The sequence below is a fragment of the Ipomoea triloba genome, chromosome 13, assembly GCF_003576645.1.
Source record: "Ipomoea triloba cultivar NCNSP0323 chromosome 13, ASM357664v1".
NCBI lineage: Eukaryota > Viridiplantae > Streptophyta > Magnoliopsida > Solanales > Convolvulaceae > Ipomoea > Ipomoea triloba.
Genome location: NC_044928.1, coordinates 25,085,145 through 25,108,884, shown reverse-complemented (window position 1 = coordinate 25,108,884; position 23,740 = coordinate 25,085,145). Strand labels below are relative to the sequence as shown.

At 31.6% G+C, this 23,740-nt stretch overlaps 2 protein-coding genes and 1 non-coding gene across 3 annotated transcripts; 2 read left to right on the top strand and 1 right to left on the bottom strand.

Annotated features, from left to right (window-relative positions):
- The first annotated feature begins 1,959 nt into the window (after positions 1-1,959).
- LOC116001760 (AMSH-like ubiquitin thioesterase 3) lies at positions 1,960-4,070 on the top strand. Its single transcript, XM_031241697.1, has 5 exons — positions 1,960-2,188; positions 2,433-2,497; positions 2,979-3,054; positions 3,331-3,453; positions 3,533-4,070. The coding sequence occupies exons 1-5, from the start codon at positions 2,075-2,077 to the stop codon at positions 3,893-3,895; spliced, it is 741 nt and encodes a 246-aa protein (XP_031097557.1). The 5' UTR covers positions 1,960-2,074; the 3' UTR covers positions 3,896-4,070.
- A 9,094-nt stretch (positions 4,071-13,164) lies between these two features.
- Positions 13,165-13,236, bottom strand: TRNAT-CGU. Its single transcript has one exon. It is a non-coding gene; the product is annotated as a tRNA-Thr (tRNA).
- A 3,419-nt stretch (positions 13,237-16,655) lies between these two features.
- Positions 16,656-17,692, top strand: LOC116001695 (protein LIGHT-DEPENDENT SHORT HYPOCOTYLS 4-like). The gene has a single exon (XM_031241599.1). The coding sequence runs from the start codon at positions 16,866-16,868 to the stop codon at positions 17,463-17,465; it is 600 nt and encodes a 199-aa protein (XP_031097459.1). The 5' UTR covers positions 16,656-16,865; the 3' UTR covers positions 17,466-17,692.
- Positions 17,693-23,740: the final 6,048 nt, after the last annotated feature.

Genomic DNA, 23,740 nt, shown 5'->3' with positions numbered 1-23,740 from the left:
TGGTCGTCATCCCTCAGTACACAACCTATTCCCATGCAGCCACCATCCATATTTTGATAGTTGCATCCATATTTAATTTCAAGGAGCCTTGTCGTTGCCAACCATGATGAGTAAAAAGATTTGGACTTGAAAATTAGACCATCAACCGATTCAATAGCGTGATTGTTCCAGACCATCATGTTGTTCCTGAGGTTCCAAATATTCCCGCAGATAGTAGCGAGAATGCAAAACTGATCCTTGGTGAGAACATCCAATGCGTTGCACAACCATGATTGGAAGTCATTCACGGCATTATGGGTAAAATGAAAACGTAGACGGTTCCAGCAAGCCTTGGCATAGTCACACTCCGCAAGATCAAGGTGTGAGATTGATTCGGTACCTGTATTGCAGAGGTTACGAGTTTCTATGCAATTAATATGCTTTGTCTCAGTCTGTCCTTTGTGGGAATGCAAGAGTTACAAGCCTGCCACAAAAGCCTCCACTTCTTAGTAGACTCCTCACTCATAACACCACAAATGGCCTTGTAACTTTTGATTGAGAACATACCATTTTCCTTTATGCCCCATATGATTTTGTCATGCACCTTCTGGATTGGAAGTGGAATCTTCATAATAAGGACAACATCTCTAATTGTGAAGATTTCTCAGATGGTGGATTCATCCCAGCAAAGAGTGGTGGGGTTAATAAGATCTTCCACCTTAGAGTTCTCCATGAAAGGGAATGGAAAGGACATCACCTTTGGATTGTTGATATCTAGCAACCAGTTGTCACCCCAAATGGAAGTTTGCAAGCCATCCCCTACCCTCCATATTGAGTGTTTGAGGATAATGTCTTGAGTTGCCATCATGCTACGCCAAATAAAGGACAAATCTGCACCTATCTTAGCATCTAGAAAGGAAGAGTTAGGAAAGTATCTTGCTTTGAAGACTTTTGAGACCATGGAATTAAGATCGGTGGCTAATCGTCATGCTTGTTTGCTGAGTAAGGCCATATTGAAACTATGAAGATCCCGGAGTCCGAGTCCTCCCCACCTCTTTGGCAAGCACAACAAATTCCAATTTTTTCAATTTATGCCTTTCTTGTCACTGGTCGCCTCCTTTCCACCAATAAGAATTCATGGTGGTCTCGATATCTTTGATAAGCCCCTTAGGTAGTAGGAACACTCCCATGGTGTAGGTTGGGAGTACAGACTTCAAGAAAATCTCTCTTCCTGCTCTAGAGATGAATATGTGATTCCACCCATAAATACAGTTAACAATGCGATGTTTGATGAAGTTTAAAATTTCAGTCCTATTCTGGTTGATCATCATAGAAAGACCCAAATAGTTTCCATTGTAGCCGCTGTGTTGAATGCCCGGAATATTACTCAAACTATCTCTCACGGGGCCTGGGGTATTCCGGCTAAAAACCAAAGTTGATTTGGTTAGATTAATGCATTGGACTGATGCCTTCTCGTAATCCTTAAGAGAAGATTCAGGTTGCGTGGTTCCCCTCCTTGGCTTTGAAGAAAATAAAAATGTCATCAGGCAAAGAAAAGGCGACTGATAGATGGAGCGTTTCTGGCCACAGTAAAACCACGGATTCTGCCTCTTCTCTCGTAGTCCTTGATCATTGCACTAAAGCCTTATGCCACCAAAATGAAAAGATATGGAGATAAAGGATCTCCTTATTTCAAACCCCGTTATGAAAGAATAGGACCTGTCAATCGGGGATTATGTAAAATAGACTCTTTAAAAACATTAGAAACTTTCTTCAAAAAAAAAAAACATTAGAAACTTCTTTTAAAAAAAAAAAAAAAGAAAAAAAAAACACTAGAAACTTCTTGCAGCAGGATTCAAATTATTATTTCTCAAGTATATATAAGTCAATCCGAATTGGTAGACCCACTAATTGCGTGTCAAAATTTTCTATTTAAAAAATATTTTAAATCAATGATTACGCGTTCTAACAGAAAGACTTCATGATCTGATCGAGAAATTTCGTAACTAATTTAAGCAGAACGAGAAACCCCGCAATATAACTACAGCTACCTGAGGTTGACTTTTGCGGCGGCGGCGGCGGAGGGTCAGACACGATGAGCACGGCGGGGAAGCCGATCAACATACCGGAAGCAACTCGAAAACTCGAGGTTGACAATCGAGTGTCTCTCCGCTATTATTATCGGATCGCCGATAACCTTCTCCAAGAGGTACCATCCTCTGCTCCCTCCTAGCTCCTACACATTGAAATTATATCTTGTTTTAATATAATATATACGCATGAAATCATGATATTCTGTACTGCTCATGCAACTCTACTGTATAATTAATCGAAACCAGAAATTGTTTTTAGAGACCAGTACTGTTAATTTGGTTGTCTGATTGAAAGTCGATTTAGGGATTGCAGATATATTATGCTCACATTGTTAATTAAACCATGGGGTGTCTTGTCAGGCAAATATACATCGGGACATGAAGAATGTGGTAGATCTTTATATTGTGCTTCTTAAATTTTCAAGGTATGTAACATAATAATATACAATCATACCACTACTAATGCACCGAATTCTATCAGAATTGCGAAACTAAACATGCTTAGGCGAGAGTAGTATTAGGATGAGGGATCATCTGGGAAGTCTTTGTGTTACATTCCAACCCTCTTTTTTGCGGCAACCTCAACCAAGTTAGTAAGATTGTTGATGGATAGTCACAAGTTTAGGAGTTCGACTTCTATTGATTTTCTTGGTTTGAGCATATAAGTTATGGACAACCTAGGCTGATTTACTTACTGTGATTACTAGAATCATAAGACAGGATTTATCTAATAGTATAGACACCCTTGAGTAGTGACGGCAAGTTTCCATGGGCGGGTGGTAACCGGCCAAAAAATTATAATAATATAATGCTTTGCTTTCCACTACCAAAATGCTTCTGTATATATATTAAGCATAAGCATTTGCACTAATGGGATATTCTCGGTTTTCTTGAATTCAATTGCAGTCTTCTATCAGAAACTATACCCTGCCATAAAGATTTCACACGCTCAAATAAACCAGAAAAAGATTACTACAAGAAGGTTAGTTCAACTCGACTTAGGGGAAAAAAGTTTAGTCATATAATAACTTGAGGTTGTGTAAAAATCCACCATTAGATATGCAAAAATGCATTACACAGTGTTCGGAAATGTACCACAATGAAATGCACAAATTTACCACACCTAATGGTGTATTTCCGAACACTTTGTGGTGCATTTATGCGTACCTAAATGGTGAGTGATTGCACTGCCGCACGGAACTTGAACTTATATATATAAGGTTGACAGGGGACTTATTTGAATATGGTTTTGGTGCAGAAATTGTTGCTAGCATTAAATGAGTTGGAGACTTTGAGACTGGAAGTGGAACCAAAAATTTCTCGACTGAACAAAGCATATGCTTCGAATGAACCTGTTCCAGGCCTCACAGATGATCAGCAGGTATGGCTAATTTAACTTGATTGAATGATTTGTGCACCTTTCGAGTTAATTACTAATTTTATTGGCTATACATTCTCAGGCAACGCAGGGAAGATTATCAGCGGTTACGGTGAATGTTCCCCAGACTAGCAGGCAACAAACATGCTCCAGTAACATGAAGGGGGAAAGGTGGGTGGGTTCTTCTTTGGTAATTGATTCATTTTCGCCGAAAACAGAAAAGGTTTCGAGCAGAGAAGATGGAAGGGGGAGTACTAGTAGTTCTTCTTCATCATCATCAGCATGCTGTGTGGTGTGCTTTGAGGGAGGAATAGAGGGAGCTTGTGTGCCGTGTGGGCATATGGCTGGATGCATGGCATGTTTGAATGAGATCAAAGCCCAGAACTGGGGTTGCCCTGTCTGTCGCACTCCAATCCAGCAGGTTTTGCGTTTGTATGCTGTTTGATCTCCCAATTATCTCAACAATATTATTTCATTCCCAGCTTATTTATTCCAGGTGATCGTTATTCCATGGATCATGGTTCACATTGTAAGTTAAACTATTGACATAAAGTTCAATTTTTGTATACCGAAAGTTCATTTTTAAAGCATTGAATTTGAATCTTCATTTTACTTTTGAATACTATTGACTCTATTACTATTTAAATGCATGCATTGTGCTGAAAAGGCAGCAGTGGTACTCCGAAATGAAATCAACAAAAAAAAAACACACACAAAAGTACTACATTCATTCATACTAATTCCAAAAATATGAACTTCAAAATAAATATGTGCAAAATGGATATAGAAACTGTTGATGAAACTAGGCATATTGCAGCTAGCATCAGTACTCAAACTACCTGCTAAGTTATTATTGTTACTATCAAGTAAACAAGTTATGAAACTAGAACAAAATGTACTCCTCATGAACATTTTACAAATATAATAAATATGAATAGTTTGCTCAATACTTTCATATGAGAATGTATGACACACATCTCACAGCAATTGAAATATATAGGGAAAAAAAACTACCACTGCGAAATATCAACGGGCGCTTGCAAGATCAAGATTTCATAGTACAACTAAGAACTCAGTCATATATACAAACACAACGAGAGAAATCCACAACTTCCTATATCATAATCTCATTGCATGACGTTGTCCTCTATACTACTACAATAACTCAATTGCACATGACACATTACCAAATATCAATAAATAAATTAAAAATAAAAGTATTGAAGATAAAGACACTGACAATGCTACTCGAAAGAGAATTAAAAAGGCTCAAAGAAGTTCAAACGAAAAAGTAATATTTATTTATACTATCATTTTTAGACTAAGTATTTAGATTAACGTTTTTACAAAATTGCAAACATTTATTTTAGTGACAATTATAATTAATCCCTCATATATTATCTTGCATTCATAAATTTTGAATTACCGATTTAAATAAACAAATTCGATCAACATTCAATTACATATACATGAACATCTCTTATTTAATATTGTGATATACTTTAAAGTACTTATTTAAAAATAAACATTGGACATTATCTCATTCGCGTAATGCGCGTGAAAAACTAGTATGTATATAGTTGTGTTTAAAAAAATTTGGCTACTCCTCCCCGGTAATTTGACCAGAGGGGTTGAAATTGAAAAAAATTATTATTATTTTTTTTTGAAGAAAAAATTGAAAAAAATTATTGAATAGTTACAATACTAAATTGATAATTTTCGAATTTGTTGACTGCAATTAATAACATCTCAATAATCATATGACAGAGTGGGGAAGGGCCGGTATCCTCGTCCTTATCAAGATTGGGGAGAAATTTCCATTCCTATCATAGGTAAAATCACTCTTTTAAGGTAGTGTGTGCAATACGACATAGCTTTTAATTTTCTGTTTATGTTCTAAAAATCGACATTCGTTTCTTTTTATTTGTAGTATAATTTCCTCCCACACACCACCGCTTCCTTCCGCCATTGCACACACATTACACATATAAAATCAAGTTTAGACATTATAACTAACTAATAGTCAACTCTGCAATATAGTTGAATTAATTAAGTTAGACTTTTAAAGAGTCAGATAGTATAATTAGATATAATTATCATTATTATACACAAAAGTTTGATATTAAATTAACAAATTTAAAAATTTAGTTATAATTATCACAAAATAAAAATACAAAATGCCCAAAAAGTATTTTACGCTTAACATTTTTTTTTTGACAATTAACATATCTATGTAAAATAATGATTAAAAACAACATTTTCCTTTTCAATATTCAATTTGCTTCACTAAAGTGAAGACATAAGTGGAAATTCAAGGTGGAAATTGCTCCTTGTCTGCTACCTAGCTACCTAAGTACCTATTCCGTTTCCTTCATTTTTCGTTCGAGATAAGCTTCTCACTTTAGACACTAAATACGTTCTTTCACTTCATCATCTGCACTTTAATTAAAGTCTAATCTTAATTATTCCATCTGCTTCTACTTTTAATTACTAATCGAATAATTGGTAGGCACCATTAACTCATTAAGTACCCAACATTATGAGTTTATTACCAAAATGGTCCCTCGACTATTGCGAAATTATCAATTTGGTTTTCGATAATTTTTCGTGCTCAATTAAGTCCATCGACTTAAAAAATTTTAACCAATTTGATCCTCCGTTTATTTTACCGTTAAACATCTGTTAAATTGGGACCAAATTGGTAATTTTTCTGTAGTCAGGGGACCAAATTGGTAATTAATTTTTCACTGAAATGCTCAAATGGTCCCTTGACTATAGAAAAATTACCAATTTGGTCCCAATTTAACGGCAAAATAAACGGAGGACCAAATTGCTTAAATTTTTCAAAATCGAATGACTTAATTGGGCACGAAAAATTGTCGAGGACCAAATTAGTAATTTCGCAATAGTCAAAGGACCATTTCGGTAATAAACTCCAACATTATTATTGCATTTATAATTACATACAATTTAAACTCCAACATTATTATTGCATTTATAATTACATACAATTTCTTTAATTACATTATTATTGCATTTATAATTACATACAATTTCTTTAATTAATTGTCGAGGACCAAATTAGTAATTTCGCAATAGTCAAAGGACCATTTCGGTAATAAACTCCAACATTATTATTGCATTTATAATTACATACAATTTAAACTCCAACATTATTATTGCATTTATAATTACATACAATTTCTTTAATTACATTATTATTGCATTTATAATTACATACAATTTCTTTAATTTTTTTTAATAATATGTTGATGATGTAATTAAAGTGCTCTAGCTCCACTCTCAATCTCATATACAGTGGCCAGTTTTTATTTTACTCTCCCTAGTACAATAGCTTCTAGAATGGGTCAATGCTACTATAAGTTTTTGGTGAAGCTTTGGGTTATATACCATAAGTTTTTCTAGTGTTGGGGTAGGGATTATCGGTTGGTGAAATTTGAGAGTCACTTCCTAGTGATCATTGAATTGAAAAGATAGTTAAAGGTGAAAACTTGCACATTTTAAGAGCTATTCGACAGTTAGTGATCTCTTCCATCCCACCCTGGACCAAGGTCCACAATATAACTGTAATTTGAACAACAACAAAAACAGTAACGAAGAAGCACAAAAAAAAAAAAAAACACACAAGTTCATCAGATCACAAAAACACACACGACAAAATGTGAATATTTAAACAACATTGTGAAATTTGAAAAACATGAAACATAAGAGATAATACTTGGACTTATATTCTGTGTATCTTAACATTCGAATGCACAAACACATCACAACCTGCGTTACTAACATGAATGCACAGAACGGTACGGTTGTCTAGAATACACAGAATGTCTTCATAGAATACACAAAATATTGACACAAAATATACAGAACTCATCCTCCTAACATTCGAATGCACAAACACATCACAACATGTGTTACTAACATGAATACACAGAACGATTGCCTAGAATACACAGAATGTCTTCATAGAATACACAGAATATTGACACAAAATACACAGAACTCATCCTCCATCCTAACATTCGAATGCGCAAACACATCACAACTTGTGTTACTAACATGAATACACATAACGATTATTTAGAATACACATAATGTCTTCATGGAATACACAAAATATGCATAACTCATCATCCTAACATTCGAAAGGAAGAATTCACTCTTCAGGTTTATTGATTCGTAATCAGGATTAGAATATAGGATAGGTAAAATAAAGAGTTATCCGCAACTTTTGTTGCTTTCTGCAATTAGATCTTCTGTTCCCAAAGAAACTCTCTTTTTTCCTTTGATTTCGAGAAAATCACTCCTTCTTTCTTTGTTCTTTGCTACAAATCAAATCCTGTGTTACTAACATGAATACACAGAACGGTTGTCTAGAATACACAGAATGTCTTCATAGAATATACAGAATATTGGCACAAAATAGAATACACAGAATATTGACACAAAATAGAATACACAGAATATTGACACAAAATACACAGAAGTCATCCTCCTAACATTTTGGTACGGGGTGCACAATGCATTATGCACCCTGGTCCACAATATAAATTGCGGTCAACATATATATCCAACTATAAAGTTATGATATATCAACTCTGATCTATTTATTTGTTTCTTGTAATTTTATTTTAATTTTCTACTTGGATGATAAATTTGCACATCAGTTTCAACTTTCAACACAAGTATATTACATACATAATATATTTTAAAAATTTTATTAACTTAACACTATTGTTTTAGTACTACTACTATGTTACAATGTAGTATCTGTTCATAAATAATAATTTTATTAAAACACTTCTAATTTCAATTGCCTATTTCAAAAGTTTTAACCTATACGGAATAATAGATAGTTTTACTATTTTTAATTAACTTTTAAAGTGAGTGTGACAAATAGAACCATAATATTATCCTTGTTACGTTAGGTTAATAACATGCATCGTTAGAATATAATGGTGATGTACTTGGACCTCAGATCAAATAAAAAATTAAAAACTCTAAAAATAATAATGGAAATGGTTGTTAGCCAAACTAAATATGATTACACCATAAAACAAGCCTGCAAGTACGCTGCGCTACTTCTCGAGCCAACAACTGTCTTCAAAACCCTCTTTCTATGCAATTCACTGTTTTGCCAAACTCAAGATTTTTTTTAAACGTTTATGATTATTTACAATGTAATATTTATTCTATATATGCTTTCTCAAATTTTTTCAGTCTAAAAAATCAATGATCAACCTCTAGACATATTCGCCCTTTTGAGATTAAAAAAATGCATTTTCTTTTAATAAAGACAAAATATATTGCAATCTTAATGAACAAAACCTAGAAAGCGGGAGACAAATAATTGAACTTTAATTTAAAAAGCATTAACAATAAGATTTTTCTTTACCCTTCTTCTTTCCTTGATGAAACATAAAATAAGACTTATAACAATTTAGAGAAGATACTTTCATCCGCTTTTCAACGATATTTTACATATCAATTTTAATCCTTACATTTCAAACTTTTAGCTATTTTCTAAATTTCATTTAGCTTTTCAAAAGCCTTAATTAGATTTTTATTTTTTTCCCTATCTTTGTAAACCCTAGTATGCATTTATTTTTATTTTTTATTTTTTTTAAAAAAACTTCTATTTTGACTACGGAGTAATAATTAAAAAGAATATTTAAAAAATAAATACATATAGATATATATACAATTCCCAATCATCCATCACAAGTGGAAACAAGACAATATATCATATCGCACAATGCAAGAGGTAAACAGTGTGCAGAGTAATTATCAATCAGACATGACTTATGAACTGAGCTTACTGATCAAAGTTCAACGTGGATATATGTATATGTGAAGAAGTCTCATACCATACCCAATTAACGAGAATCTTCCAATCAGACAGACAGACAATAATGTCCTAGTGGGACCAAAGACTAACCTTCAGGAATAATAGTATTTTGTCAAGACTTTTATATATCAACTTTTTAAATGATCCTAAATTGTAAATATATATTTTTTATAAACTTTATTAAGATTTTTGTAAATTAAATTTGTGTGAGTTTATAAAAAATTTACATCATAAACATTTGTAAACGGTTTTTTTTATTATTTTATTTTTAAAAGTCAACAAAATGCATTAAAATTCCAAATTAAATACAGTTTTACAAACATTTATTGACTTATATTGCAAAGTGAATCCTTTGTTGTAGCCTAATTGCAAACTTTAGAAGGCAGTAATTTTAGTTGCACTGAGAAAGGTTTTCAGTGCAGGTAGAATCTTTAGTAAGGGCGTGTTTTTTCTAGTTGCAGTGAAAATATTTTCCTGCAACTTCCAAATTCGCTCCAAATCATATGTTTTACATAAATATGCAATTGGTCTATGAGTTAAAGGTAATAGTAGATTTTAAAATGAAAATTCTTAAGCATGTAAAGATTATATTAAAATTAAGATGTTATAACATGTATAATAACTAATTCTTAAAATACTAGCAAATGCCTCACTACTGCAAGCAGAAACCAACCATGTTTTGACAAACCTTCAGGCAATCTAATAGCCTTGTTGGAGAACGATCGATAGGGAGTCCCTAGCATTAGACGCCCCGCTAGGGGCGTCCAGTTCCCAGTTTAGTCCCCGGGTTGCCCCGGCCCCCTCCATAAGATGTAAAAAAAAAATGCATATAAGATAATAAAGAATTAAGATGTAATTATTTATATTTCACCATCACCTAATACTATATATACTCCGTGTGTGTTAGCAAGTGAAAATAATGCTTTCTGTAAAAAAAAAATGTTGAATAATCTTATATATCTATATATGGGGTAATCAACTGCGGGAAAATAATGAAAAAAAAATGTATGAGCAATTTTATAAATATTACAATCTTTTCAAAGCTTGTAATAATTATGAAAATGACACTTCATTTTTTTAAACTTTAAAAAGTTTGTAATATTTATAAAATTGCTCATGCATTTTTTACAATTATTTTCTAGTTGTTGATCAATTCATATGAACGAATGAGATTAATTCACATTTTTTATAGGAAACATTCTTCTTATATGATCCTAATTCTACACACACTCCAATTATATTTTCCTTTTGTTAGTATTAAAAGTGTAATTATTTGTGAGATGTGTTCTTAATTCTAATTGTGTTTATGCATGATTATTTATGGCTGTGAACCTTATTTGTAATTTTTTTCATGTCAGTTGTGAAATGTATAATGTAGGTTAAATTATGAATGATATCAAAATTTTTATTTGAGTAATTTAGTAATTATATTTATGTGTATTAATTAATGAGGTTTATAATGTGTAATGGGTGTGCATGGTAATAAATATTCAAATTATTTTTAATTGGTATGAATTATATTTTAAGGTCAAGTTATAGAAAAAATACTTTAAAATGAAATTTATTTAAAAATAATTGTTTAGCTAAGGTAGTCCCAAAATTTCAAGTGTGTACTTATATTCAAATCAATTTAGAAAAACATAAAATTGATCAAGTTAAAAAAAAAAGGTATTTATGAATATTTTATATCAATGGTTGAAATGTTATGAGAAAACAGGAAAACATTTAAATTAGATGTTGGTATATTTGCTTCTAAAGTGTGTTTTGATCTTATTTCATAATGGATACAATCTTAGTGCATTTATGAATATGAAATATAATTTGTTCAATGATTGCTAGTGACATATTTTTAAAAATAAATATATTATTGTTTTTTGAATGAAACAATTTGTTAGGAACAATTGTATAGATAAATTTTGATGATATACTTAGTATTTTGTGTACATAAATTAGTATAGCAAGCTAAAAGTATTTGTAATTTTTTGTTTCTTAAAAAATGTAAAGGCCAAAATAGGAGCAAGTAAGGTTAACCATAGAATTACAAAATGACATAGGTGAAAAATGAAAAACCTCATTTTAGAGCACAAAATTGTAAAGCAACTAAGATGTATGTAACGTTATAGCTTATTAGAAGAGTATGTAACGACATAGCTCTCAAAACGGATAAATCTATTCATATTGGAATACCTAGTCTTCGGTAAAGTCTAGACACTTAGCAGAACTCAAGAACCAGTAGACACTACATTAGAAGAGCTAGTCGAAGTTAAATTAATAGAGCTTAATGAAAACTTTTGAAGACTTAGATCTTCAGTAGACCTAGCTCTCGGTAAAATTCAAAGTAACAATAGATATGTAAAGACTTGGTGAATCTAAAAAAAAAAAATAGCAGAGCTAAGGCTTTGACAGGGAAGGATGATTAGAAGACTTGCTCATGAGTTGTAGTCTACCTAAAGAGCCATATATGTGGAGTAAGTAATGTCTACCATAAGAAACTTAGCAAAGCAAGTCCAGTCAAGAACAATAGACCCCAAAGTTCGCTACAACATATTTAGAATGGAGAAATACCTTAACAAACTATCATAAGAGTTGAAACACACGAATGTTAGAGAATGTCTACTGATAACAGAGTTGAAACACACGAATGTTAGAGAATGTCTACTGATAACAACCTCAAATTTACTGAAAAAGGAGTTATATATTGTGATAACAACCTCAAATTTACTGAAAAAGGAGTTATATATTGATCTCAAATATCAAGAACGGTCTAAAACATCGCGTTAACAAGACAAAAAAAAAATTCAAAAAGTAAAACACATTTGCCTACAAAAAAGAGAGGCTTGCATGCAAAAAGAACTTTGCAATGGATTTTAAGGCACAACTACTTATCGCATAGCTTCTAATATGTGGAGTAAGTAATGTCTACCATAAGAAACTTAGCAAAGCAAGTCCAGTCAAGAACAATAGACCTCAAAGTTCGCTACAACATATTTAGAATGGAGAAATACCTTAACAAACTATCATAAGAGTTGAAACACACGAATGTTAGAGAATGTCTACTGATAACAGAGTTGAAACACACGAATGTTAGAGAATGTCTACTGATAACAACCTCAAATTTACTGAAAAAGGAGTTATATATTGTGATAACAACCTCAAATTTACTGAAAAAGGAGTTATATATTGGTCTCAAATATCAAGAACGGTCTAAAACATCGCGTTAACAAGACCAAAAAAAAAAGTCAAAAAGTAAAACACATTTGCCTACAAAAAAAGAGACTTGCATGCAAAAAGAACTTTGCAATGGATTTTAAGGCACAACTACTTATCGCATAGCGATAGTGAGGATATATTGGTCTCAAATATCAAGAACGGTCTAAAACATCGCGTTAACAAGACCAAAAAAAAAAGTCAAAAAGTAAAACACATTTGCCTACAAAAAAAGAGACTTGCATGCAAAAAGAACTTTGCAATGGATTTTAAGGCACAACTACTTATCGCATAGCGATAGTGAGGATATATTGGTCTCAAATATCAAGAACGGTCTAAAACATCGCGTTAACAAGACCAAAAAAAAAAGTCAAAAAGTAAAACACATTTGCCTACAAAAAAAGAGACTTGCATGCAAAAAGAACTTTGCAATGGATTTTAAGGCACAACTACTTATCGCATAGCGATAGTGAGGAGACCTTTCGCTTACTAAGCGAACACACTACCACTATGCTATAGAAGCAATTATTAATAATGTAAACTCTTCTGATGCTTCACTCCACTTGTCATCAAACTTTTACTCTACTTCATATAGCATTCTTATGTTAACTCTGCTATATTTAAATTATTCATCACATAGCTTCTAGTGAGGATTGAACTCACGACCTTTCACTTACGAAGCGAACGCACTACCACTATGCTATAGAAGCAATTATTAATATGTCCTATTTGTCTCTTCTAATGTTTCACTCCACTAGACATCAAACTTTTTCTTTGGATCTCGACTTTTAAACTCTTGTAATGTTTTAACTCTTTTGTTTAATAGCATACTCTACTTCGTATAGTCTTTTTATAAAAACATCTCTTTTGTTTGTTTAACTCTTCTGCTTAGAATCTTTATTGCTTTGTAAAGTCTTCTATTAAAATATCTCTTTTGTTTAATTTTATGTTTGATCATATCTATTGTTGATTTAACTCTTATGAGTATCTCTATCTTCTATTGAAAGTCTCTTTCGTTTAATGAAGTGTTATGCATGATGTTATACTTAAACCTTTTTATGAAGTAAAACATTTTTTGCAAAATAAACTCTTGAAGGGAAAATCTCTTCTAATTAAGAATCTCTTTCGAGAGTGAACTTTTGATTAAAAACATCTTCTAAGAGTGAACATCTTCATATTAAAAATCTTCTCCTAGAGTAAACCTTTTTATAGCATGAATATCTTCTGATTGTTGTCACAAGTTTGACTTTTCTACTAAGATGAATCTTCTTATTTCTTTTTGTGCAAGATTTTTTGTATAAGCTAAGCTATATGTTTGTGCTAGCAGTTCTTCCGTTTGGTTAAATTTCAGCCAAAACATCTCTTCCGAGTTAACTCTTCTTTACTGTTAAGTTTTCTGTCAAAATTAGCCTTCCATTTTGACAAACTCTATTGCTTGTATACATGTATCTTTTGATTTATTGGTTTACTATATATGTGAAATTTGTTTTGATTTTAATCTAGTTTGGCCTTTACAATTTTTCTAAAAACAATTAACATTGTATATTAACTTAGCATCGTATCAATTAACATTGTGACACAATTATTTTTACCATGTTTCGAAATTGTTTAAACTTTTGCTCCCATTCATTGATATTTCAGTACCCATGATTGTTTACACAAGTTGTAATTCTTCCATTTTTATAGATATAGTAAAATTTCACCATCCTAATTCTCAATACATACTATATATACACACACATATACCAATGTTAGGCTGCATTATATTTGGATGGGTGAAAATTAGGAGAAATGAAAATGTTATTTACATGAGAGGAAAGAAAACGAGTTATGAAAGATACTATTAGAGACAATTTAAATCAAACGAAAGTATATCACATTTTGTTAGTAACCTTAATTTTACTATTTTAGGGACAACCTAAATCAACACTACTCAAAAAAGTAAAGTAATATGGACTATGGAGTATGTTTGAAATGGAAGGATGCGTTTCCAATCAGCCTAAAGGTGGATTTGCGAGGACACAAAATCATAATTATTCGCGCTGTTTTTTTTAATATAAAAAATTATTTTCCCTTTAGATTACGTAATTGAATTTAGATAGGCAAAACTTTTTTGGTGTCTCCATCTATCTACCTATCGTATCCATATCTATCGCTATCCGGAATACGTACTCTGCTGACTTCTTTCAATTTTCACAAAAACACTATTATATCATAATACTAAAATTAATTTTATAGTATGGACTTCCATTTTTTACTCTCTTAAATTTACTCCCTGACGTGACAAGATATAATAGGTTATATTCATCATGTGGGTCCTAAGAAAACTGTCAACATCAAACTTTTGTGTGAATCAGTAAAAGTAAGGAGTAGAACTTGAAAGTCCAAGTAGTATTTTTCATTTTATATTTCCTCGATCGAATCCTCCATCACACACAAGACCTTTATAGTGAGATTTGCGTCCATTATGTTATTTGTGGACTATTATACAAGAGTGGGGTTTATATATTAAACATCTTAAAATAATGACCATAAATTTTTCATGTCCCAAAAAAAAATTATATCTCTTCATATAATAATCAAATCTTATATTTTGTTAAAGAAAAATATTAAAATTTTTATTACTAAATATAATTTATTTATAAATATATCAATTAGAGCACGTCACTTAAGAAAAATAAAATAAAATAAAAAATACATACAATATCAATCTTTTATATATATAACTAGCTCAGAATTACATATTTGCATGTTTCCCTTTATTGGGGAAAATACTCCAACTCCATCAATATGGTTGCATGAAACATATAATTATATTAAATTTAAATTATTTATAATTTAAATTTTTACTATATATATATTTTTACGTATAATATTTGATATCTCTACCATTGTGAGTAATCCAATTTCAATGAGTGTGGTTCTTATTTTGAGAAGAAATAATTCATAACTTTTTAACATTGTACAAATAAACAATAATATAATTGATCGATACTTTGACCTTGCAGTTGCATTAGTAGCTCACTTATTATCAACTATTTCAACCTGTTAAATTATATATTTAATTTAATGTTTGTAAATATAATTATATATTTAAAACTATATTAACATTCTATTAAATAACAAAAGTTGAATATAAACATTATAAAATAAAAATTATTAAAGAACAAAATAAGAAAAATTCAACCAATAAATAGTATATGTAATAAACAAATTAGAAAATAGAGAGTATTATCTTGTACGGAGTATTATTTTTTGCATGTATAGTAAATAACACAAATAAGTTAGACAAAAAAAAAAGTATATTTCTTTCGTCTTATTTTATTTATCAAATACGGAGTACAATTTATAAAGATTTATTCAAATTGTTTATATTTAATTATTTTAATTAATATAAATTACTTTTCTTCTCCCAAATATAAATTACTTTAGTATTACCGAATGAACTCCATCTATTTAATTTTTTTTAGTACTACATACTCACTCTTTTATAATGTAGTATCTGTTTATAGCTGTTTTCTCAACCTACTGAAGTACAAAAAGTCAATATCGTCCTCATTGATGCTCGAACTCCTACCGAAATGCAAAGAGTCAATAATACTACCCCGATTGAGACTCGAACCACTTTCTCAACCTACTGAAGCACAAAGAGTCAATACAGTCCCTATTGAAGCTGAAACCCAACCTACTGAAGCCCTAAGAGTCAATACCGCAGCTCAAACCCAACCTACTAAAGCCCTAAGAGTCAATACCGCCCTGCCCCCATTGAGACTCAAACTTACTTTATCAACTTATTGAAGCACAAAGAGTAAATATCGTCTCGTTGAGGCTCGAACCCAATCTATTGAAGCCTTAAGAGTCAATACCGTTTCCATTGAGTTTCGAATCCATGATCCCGTATGGGAGAGCCACTTCGTATTAATAGCTAGACATTTTGTATATAAAACTAAATATAAATTTAAAAAAAAAATGTACCTAGGAGAATTGTTTTTTGTTTTGTTTTGTTTTGTTTTGTTTTTTTGTCACTCTGAAATACGGAATAATAAAATTACCTAAAAGCCATCCAACCAAACAAGGCAAACATCATGAAACCCCTTTCAAGGTTTTCTAGGATTGATCAAACACTCTCTTTAAGCTATGAAAGGTAGAAGTACCTAAGCCTTGACCCTCTCTCTCTACCTCTCTCTCAGTCTCTCCATACCTTGTATGTGTATCTTTTCATCTTCCCCAAACAAACCTTAATCATGAACTCCACTCTTCTTCACTAGCGTGTTTCTTTTCTTTCTTAGCTAAAACTAAGAACCCAAGAACTGAAACAGGTGCAAAAAGGACATTATTGATGGATTCAGCAAACGTTGTTCCCTTCATCGGCACAAACTCAACGATGATGATGATGATTCCCTCCTCCGCCACGTCATCCGCTTCTTCACTCTGCTCCCCGGCTCAAGCTACGGCTCCGCCCGCTGCGGCGGCGGCTTCAACGTTAAGCCGATACGAGAACCAGAAGCGGCGTGACTGGAACACGTTCGGGCAGTACCTCCGCAACCACCGGCCGCCGCTCTCTCTCTCTCGCTGCAGTGGAGCCCACGTCCTAGAATTCCTCCGCTACCTCGACCAGTTCGGAAAAACTAAGGTTCACACCATCCTATGCCCCTTCTTCGGCCACCCGAACCCGCCGGCTCCCTGCCCCTGCCCGCTCCGCCAAGCCTGGGGCAGCCTCGACGCCCTCATCGGCCGGCTCCGCGCTGCTTACGAGGAAAATGGAGGGAAGCCGGAAGCCAACCCCTTCGGCTCCCGAGCCGTTCGCCTTTACCTCCGCGAAATCCGGGACTCCCAGTCCAAGGCTCGGGGGATAAGCTACGAGAAGAAAAAGCGAAAGAAGCCGCCGCCACCTCAGCAGCCGGCGCCGCCGCAAACACCACCACCAGATCTAAGGTAGAATTTCATCACTATATATAAGCTGTGCGATTATATTTGAAGTTGTCTATTTAGTAGTAGGAGTTGTAGTAGTAGATCAGAGTAATGAATTAAATGCAATCATGTGGTTATGGTCGGTATGTTTTTTTCTTTCCACTAATAGTTAATGTGACATTTTCGAATTCTGTAATTCTAAATTATCATATCATTTTGGCTACAAACCCTACCTGCTGGTAGATTTGCAGATCAGCTTTCATGTCTTTTTGCTCATTTTTTAAATATATATATATAATGTTTAATTAATTTGGTGATGAATAATGAAAAAGTGTGGGTGACTTTGTATAGATCACCTTCTGCCTTGTCTACCACTATACTATACTATACTCTGAGAGTCTGTGATCAAATCTATCTTTTGTTACAGTACCACATGCTTCTGTGTAACTGTGTACATATGTGTGTATAATTATATTCCTTAATTATATATTCCATCCGTCCCATTTTATGTGTATGGTTCTTGATTTGGCAAGACGAGTGCGGGGCAAGATACATTAGAAGAGCTCTCGTCTCAAAAGATAGGAAGAGTTACTTCGTGTTACTAGATTACAATGTTATTGGCAGGTCTCAATTTTTTAATTGTTATGGATACGGTATATCATTATTTGGCAAATTAAAGAGAGAGTGCATTTTAAAAAAAATTTATTGAAATATTAAATACTCCGTAATTAGAAGTCTTTATCTCGTCAAACATTACATCAATATGTCACCTCTAATCTTAAATTTTTCCCAAATAGGGGAGGGCAATAAATTAGTCCCAGTAGTGGCAGGCTCTCTAGTTGGAGTGAATTAACTCGTTAAAGTTCATTCAGTTTAATTACTGTTCACCCATATTTGGGAAACAGGACAAACCTTTTCGCCAACCATCAAATATATTATATTTAAAAAAAAAACAAAATAATAATAATATTTTTTTAAAAAAAATTCATAAAAAGAAGTATTAAATTTCCACTAACACGTCTTATATAATTAAGATGAGGATTTCATACAAATTTGTGTTATATTTAGTTAGGTTTGTGCAGTGTACGTAAGATTGGTTTAAGTAATTAAAGCATTTAACACTTTTAAGAAATATATAAATTTTTATGAACTCATAAAAGTATTACATTTTTATTAAAATGTATTACATGTCTTAGATGAGAAAGTCTCACAATATAAATTTTTGTTTTACATTAAGTTAGTCTTGTATGAAACTGTCTCACATAAAATGTGAAATATTTTTAAGTAAAAACGTAATACTTTTATATGGACCTATAGAAAATTATTATATTATCATTAAACAATGAAACTATTAAGAAATTCCATAGTTAATTAACATTACATATTTTAGTTACAATGACACTACATCATGCATATATTCAACAATTCTTGAGATCGTGCATGTTCTATGTGAAACTTAGTGGCACTTAAAAGTTTGACCAATATTAAGTTACATTGATGTTCTTATCAAGCGAGCTAAAGTAGGGATGCAGTCAAAATTTAATTTTAGTGTGGGTAAAAAATTACACACATAAATGTGTTAAATATAGTTATGAAAGTTGATTCTACGCTTGAAATTTAGGATGTGTTTATCTTATATTATTATGAAATAAATTTATTTTACTGTCGGTGTTGGACATAAATATATACTTGCTTGTTGACAACATAGGCACATACTTTGCTACAATTGTTGCTAACTTTGGTAAAGGTATTAATACTGGCATATGGTGAACTGATAGCTAAGTATATTGTCGACTCTTGAGAAGTTTAGAGAACTCTGAGCTAGCTTCGATATAGTGTGAAGAGTAGTTACATTGAAATAAGAATGCATGATTAAATAGCTTATATATAGTGATAAAACTCTTATTATTATTATTATTATTATTATTATTATTATTATTATTTATATTTATATATTAAAAAAAGATTGTGGGTGTTTTGTAAATAGTTGTTAACTAATTGGATTAGTAAGTTTGACTAGTTGATAAAATTAAGTGATTGTAGAAAGATGTTTGGTAAACTAGTTGTTAGTTGATAGCTGATTACATACAAAATGACTTTCAATCTGTCACATTCCATCTCAATCATATGAATTTTACCCTTCAATTTGTGGATCTCAAGAAAAACATCTATATAAAAAATTTAAGTGAGAAAGTAAAAATTTAGACTAAAATTAAGGATTCCAAGTAATATTTTCCCAGTTATATAGCTAGTTCGGACTCATGAAGAGTCTCACGGTTATAAGTTCATGGAGGCCACTCATGTTCTAATTTTTTTATTCTCTTTTTTATTTATTTATTTTTTTTTATCTTCCTCTATATATATATATATATATATATATAGCGAATGTGATGTATATATAGACCCTATATGGCTATATATAGTGCTCTATCAATTCATTTTGTCTTATAGTGGATAGCTTGATATGTTGTTTACCAGATAGCGTTTAGCATGCCGTCATGGTTTCTGTAGATCAGACATGTCTTGTTATTGGATATTTTCTTCCAATACTTAAATAAAAATTTTGATTCGGATTTGGGACGAAAAATGATAGATGTTTTTACATGGAGTATAACTTCTGTCACATGTATAAATTTTATTGAGTAAAGAAAATTGAATGAATAAAAACTGAGTCAATGACCTATTTTATTTTAAATCAATCAAAGCATGACACTTTATCATGAAGTAAAAAGTAAAAGTGGATGTAGTACTACTCATTGGGGACACTCATCAATCTAGGAAAGAAAAATGAGAAAAGAGAGAGAAAAAAATAATTTTAAAAGAAAAATATTAAGTGGACTCCTATGGAGCAGTCTTAAATCTCTAGGGCTCTAGGCCAGCTGTCCCATCCAATAGAAGTGCCTACAATCCAGCGAGAAGGGTTAGTCACTGTATCCGATGGTGGAAACCTTAGGCTACAGCTATAAAATTAAGTGTCCTCTCATTTTCTACTCCCAAGGGATGCAAATTATTCTGTGGACCCAAGTCCACCTTGCAAGGTGGAGCTGAGCCCAAAATACACCATTTACATACTGAATGTTCACAATTTATATATTGAATATTGAATGTTCACAATTTACATAATGAATATTCAATATCTAAATTGTGACGAGTCTACCTTGTATGGTGAACTCGAGTCCATGGTATAACTGTACTATTGCAACTTTAATTCTACTCCCACAACTTAAATTTGTGATCCAAACACTTTTATTGAGATCCACATGAAAAAAATAATTTATCAATGTCTGCCATATAAAAAGTAAAATTGGAAAAGTAAAAATTGGGCGGGAGTAGATGTTGTAAAACTCATTTTAAAAATATAGAAAACAAAATGTGGGGTAAATCCGTAAAACAGTTGACTGAGTTATTGGACCTTGGCCTAAAAATATGGCTATTACATTACATGACTTTTTTTTTTGAGAAAATTACATTACATGACTTAAATAACAATTGTTATACCAGTTTTCAAAAAAAACAATTGTTATACCATGGACCAAGGTCCACCACATATTGTGGACCTTAGTGCAGTGGTCTAAAATGACGTTCAAATTATATAGATTTTGTTAAAGTATTATATACATTTAGTTAATAAATTATGTAATTATTATAATTAAAATATTATGTACATACAGTTAATAAATTATGTACATATTACAATTATTACAATTAACATATTATGTATCTATAGTTAATAAATTATATACTTGCGGTTAATATATTATGTACCTTCAATTTATTTATGAAAAAGGTTGAAATTAGTCGACAAACTACACCTGAAAATGCAATTGGGCCATCCAACTCAAAAATTGTAATTGGGTCCCTAAACCATCCAAAACTATGCAATTTGACAAAAATGGACCAACTCATATGGTTATCGTTGACGTGGCTGTCATCTTATTAAATTATTATTTTTTTTATTTTAAATAAAATAAAATAAAAAGAAAACTCACCCCCTCCCCTCTTCATCTCTGCCTGAAGACGAAGAAAACGTCTTCGTCTCAGGCCAGATACGAAGAGGGGTGGGAGTGGGTTTTTAAAATTTTATTTTATTTAAAATTATTAAAATAATTTTTTAACAAATAATTTTTTAATATGATGACCGTCATATTAGTGATAACAAGATGAATAGGTCAATTTTGATCGAATTGTATAATTTTGGATTGTTTAAGGACCTAAATGTAATTTTTTTAGTTGAATGACTCAATTGCATTTTCAAGTGTTGTTCAATGGTTAATTTAGTCTTTAACCTTTAATTCCCGTGCATGCTCATTTCTATCTCCGAGATAGTATATGTGATTTTTTTTTTCGGTGTTAGGTAGTTGGTTATCTTTTAGCCCATGCTAAGTAGCCATCAAGTAATATTTCGAACCCATGTTAGGTTCCTTTTTAGCCCATCATCCTACGTACTTTACTTCTAGACCTTACAGTAACTCATGTGATTTTCAAATACTCTAAACCACCTCACCTCTTTAAAATGCGGGACGTCTTAACTTCGCTCCTTAGAGCGACACCATTAGTGAATTTTTCTTTATTTTTCCTATGGCATGGAGGAGAACGGGGATGATGTAGACGTAAGAGGAGAGAAGAGAGAGATGATAATCCATTTGTAGTAAAAGTTTTTTTTAAAAAACATCTTACTTTACGTGCGTTAAGGCAGTTAAGTGCACCATGCGCCCCCAGATGGCTCGTGCAGTACACGCGTCATTGATAAGTGTCAAAGACACTCATATCTAAGGGTCTTTATGGGGTCATTCTATGCTCAAATGCTGCCCTTTTTGGTTGATTTATGGTCATAATTGCTTAGATGTGCTAATGTGTTGCAAAGTTCTATGGGAGGAGGTAGCTTCACCATATTGCACTCTTTAGCGTAGTCCTATACCTCACTCGGTGGTGTTGTCAAAGGTGTTAATGGTATTTGCAAGATTAACCTTGGGGAGCTATTGGGGTTAAGGGACTTAGCCCCTCAGGCTCTCTACTCCAGTCTTGAAGTCGATTCAAGCTTTTCTTGTTTGCTTTTGAAGGTTTCTCTATTCGAGGTTTTGTTTGTTAACGTAACTTATATCTTCTTCTTGATTTTTAGCTCGGTTTACCTATTTCAATTTGGCATACTAATTGGCTTTGGCCTTCCTTTTCACATACTTGTTAGAGTCTTCCTTATGAGGCTCTTGTATTAGTCTCTAGCTCTTAGAACCTCTATAAACAATGTGATTAATGATATTTGCTCCATTCCCTCGATTTCTGCTACCTATGCATGCCACTAACTTGGCTAGGAATTCGTCACGCCTATTTTTATTTCTAGTTATAATATGCGCATTGCGCAACTAAATTTATAATGTCTAAGGTGAAAAATTAAAATAAGTAGATAATTAATATAATTTTTAGATATATAAGTTATTAATGTAAAATAGAATTGATTGTTAGTTTTTAATATGATCGAATGAGTATTTTTAACTTGTATTATAGATAGTTATGATTGAAAAATTCCATGTACTAATAATTTCATAATAAAATAAATTAAATATTCTTAATATGATTTTGACCATGAGTCGATAAAGTTAACTTATTTTTTCTTGAAAGTGATAAGTCTATTATGAGTTTACTAATCTTGACGAAAAGTAATTAAAGAATTATGCAATGAAGTTAAAAAATATATTAATTTATAGATATTCCTTATATACATAATTGAGACATCAATTATGGTTATTTGTGAACTATTCCTTTTGCATCCTAATAATGAAAATTTTGCATTTGAATTCTCAAAGAAGAGAAAAATTTTGTCCAGACATAACAGATCAAATTGTGATAAAATGTACTCCGTATACTCTAACTAAAGTAATATTTTGAAATAGAAAATTAGAATGGGTAGTTGATACTACAACAAACAATGATTAGTTTAAGCAAAGAAAAGAGTGTATTTTTAAAATAATTATAGTATGACATCTATAATTTCTAGTCTGATGATTCTAAACATAATATATTTCACCTTATTTTTTTTACTGAAGAAGAAAATCAATTAAGTAAATATTATTATATTTTAATTATTATCACAAATGAGAAAACAATTATAAAAAAATATAAAAAGTAAAAAAAAATGTTAAAAAGAAACTTCATGAGTTCCTTTTACATACACTAATTTGATTGTTATAATAATAATAATAAAATAATAATGTAAAATGCCCATTATTATTATTATTATTATTATTATTATTATTATTATTAAAAAGTTGACCTTTTTTTTTTTTTTTTTTTTTTTTTTTAATAAGT

Excerpts from the sequence above, each read along its gene's own strand:
- LOC116001760 (XM_031241697.1), top strand. The coding sequence starts at position 2,075 with ATGAGCACGGCGGGGAAGCCGATCAACATACCGGAAGCAACTCGAAAA. Across the intron at positions 2,498-2,978 it reads GTGCTTCTTAAATTTTCAAG|TCTTCTATCAGAAACTATAC; the intron begins GTATGTAACATA and ends ATTCAATTGCAG. Across the intron at positions 3,454-3,532 it reads GCCTCACAGATGATCAGCAG|GCAACGCAGGGAAGATTATC; the intron begins GTATGGCTAATT and ends ATACATTCTCAG.
- LOC116001695 (XM_031241599.1), top strand. The coding sequence starts at position 16,866 with ATGGATTCAGCAAACGTTGTTCCCTTCATCGGCACAAACTCAACGATG.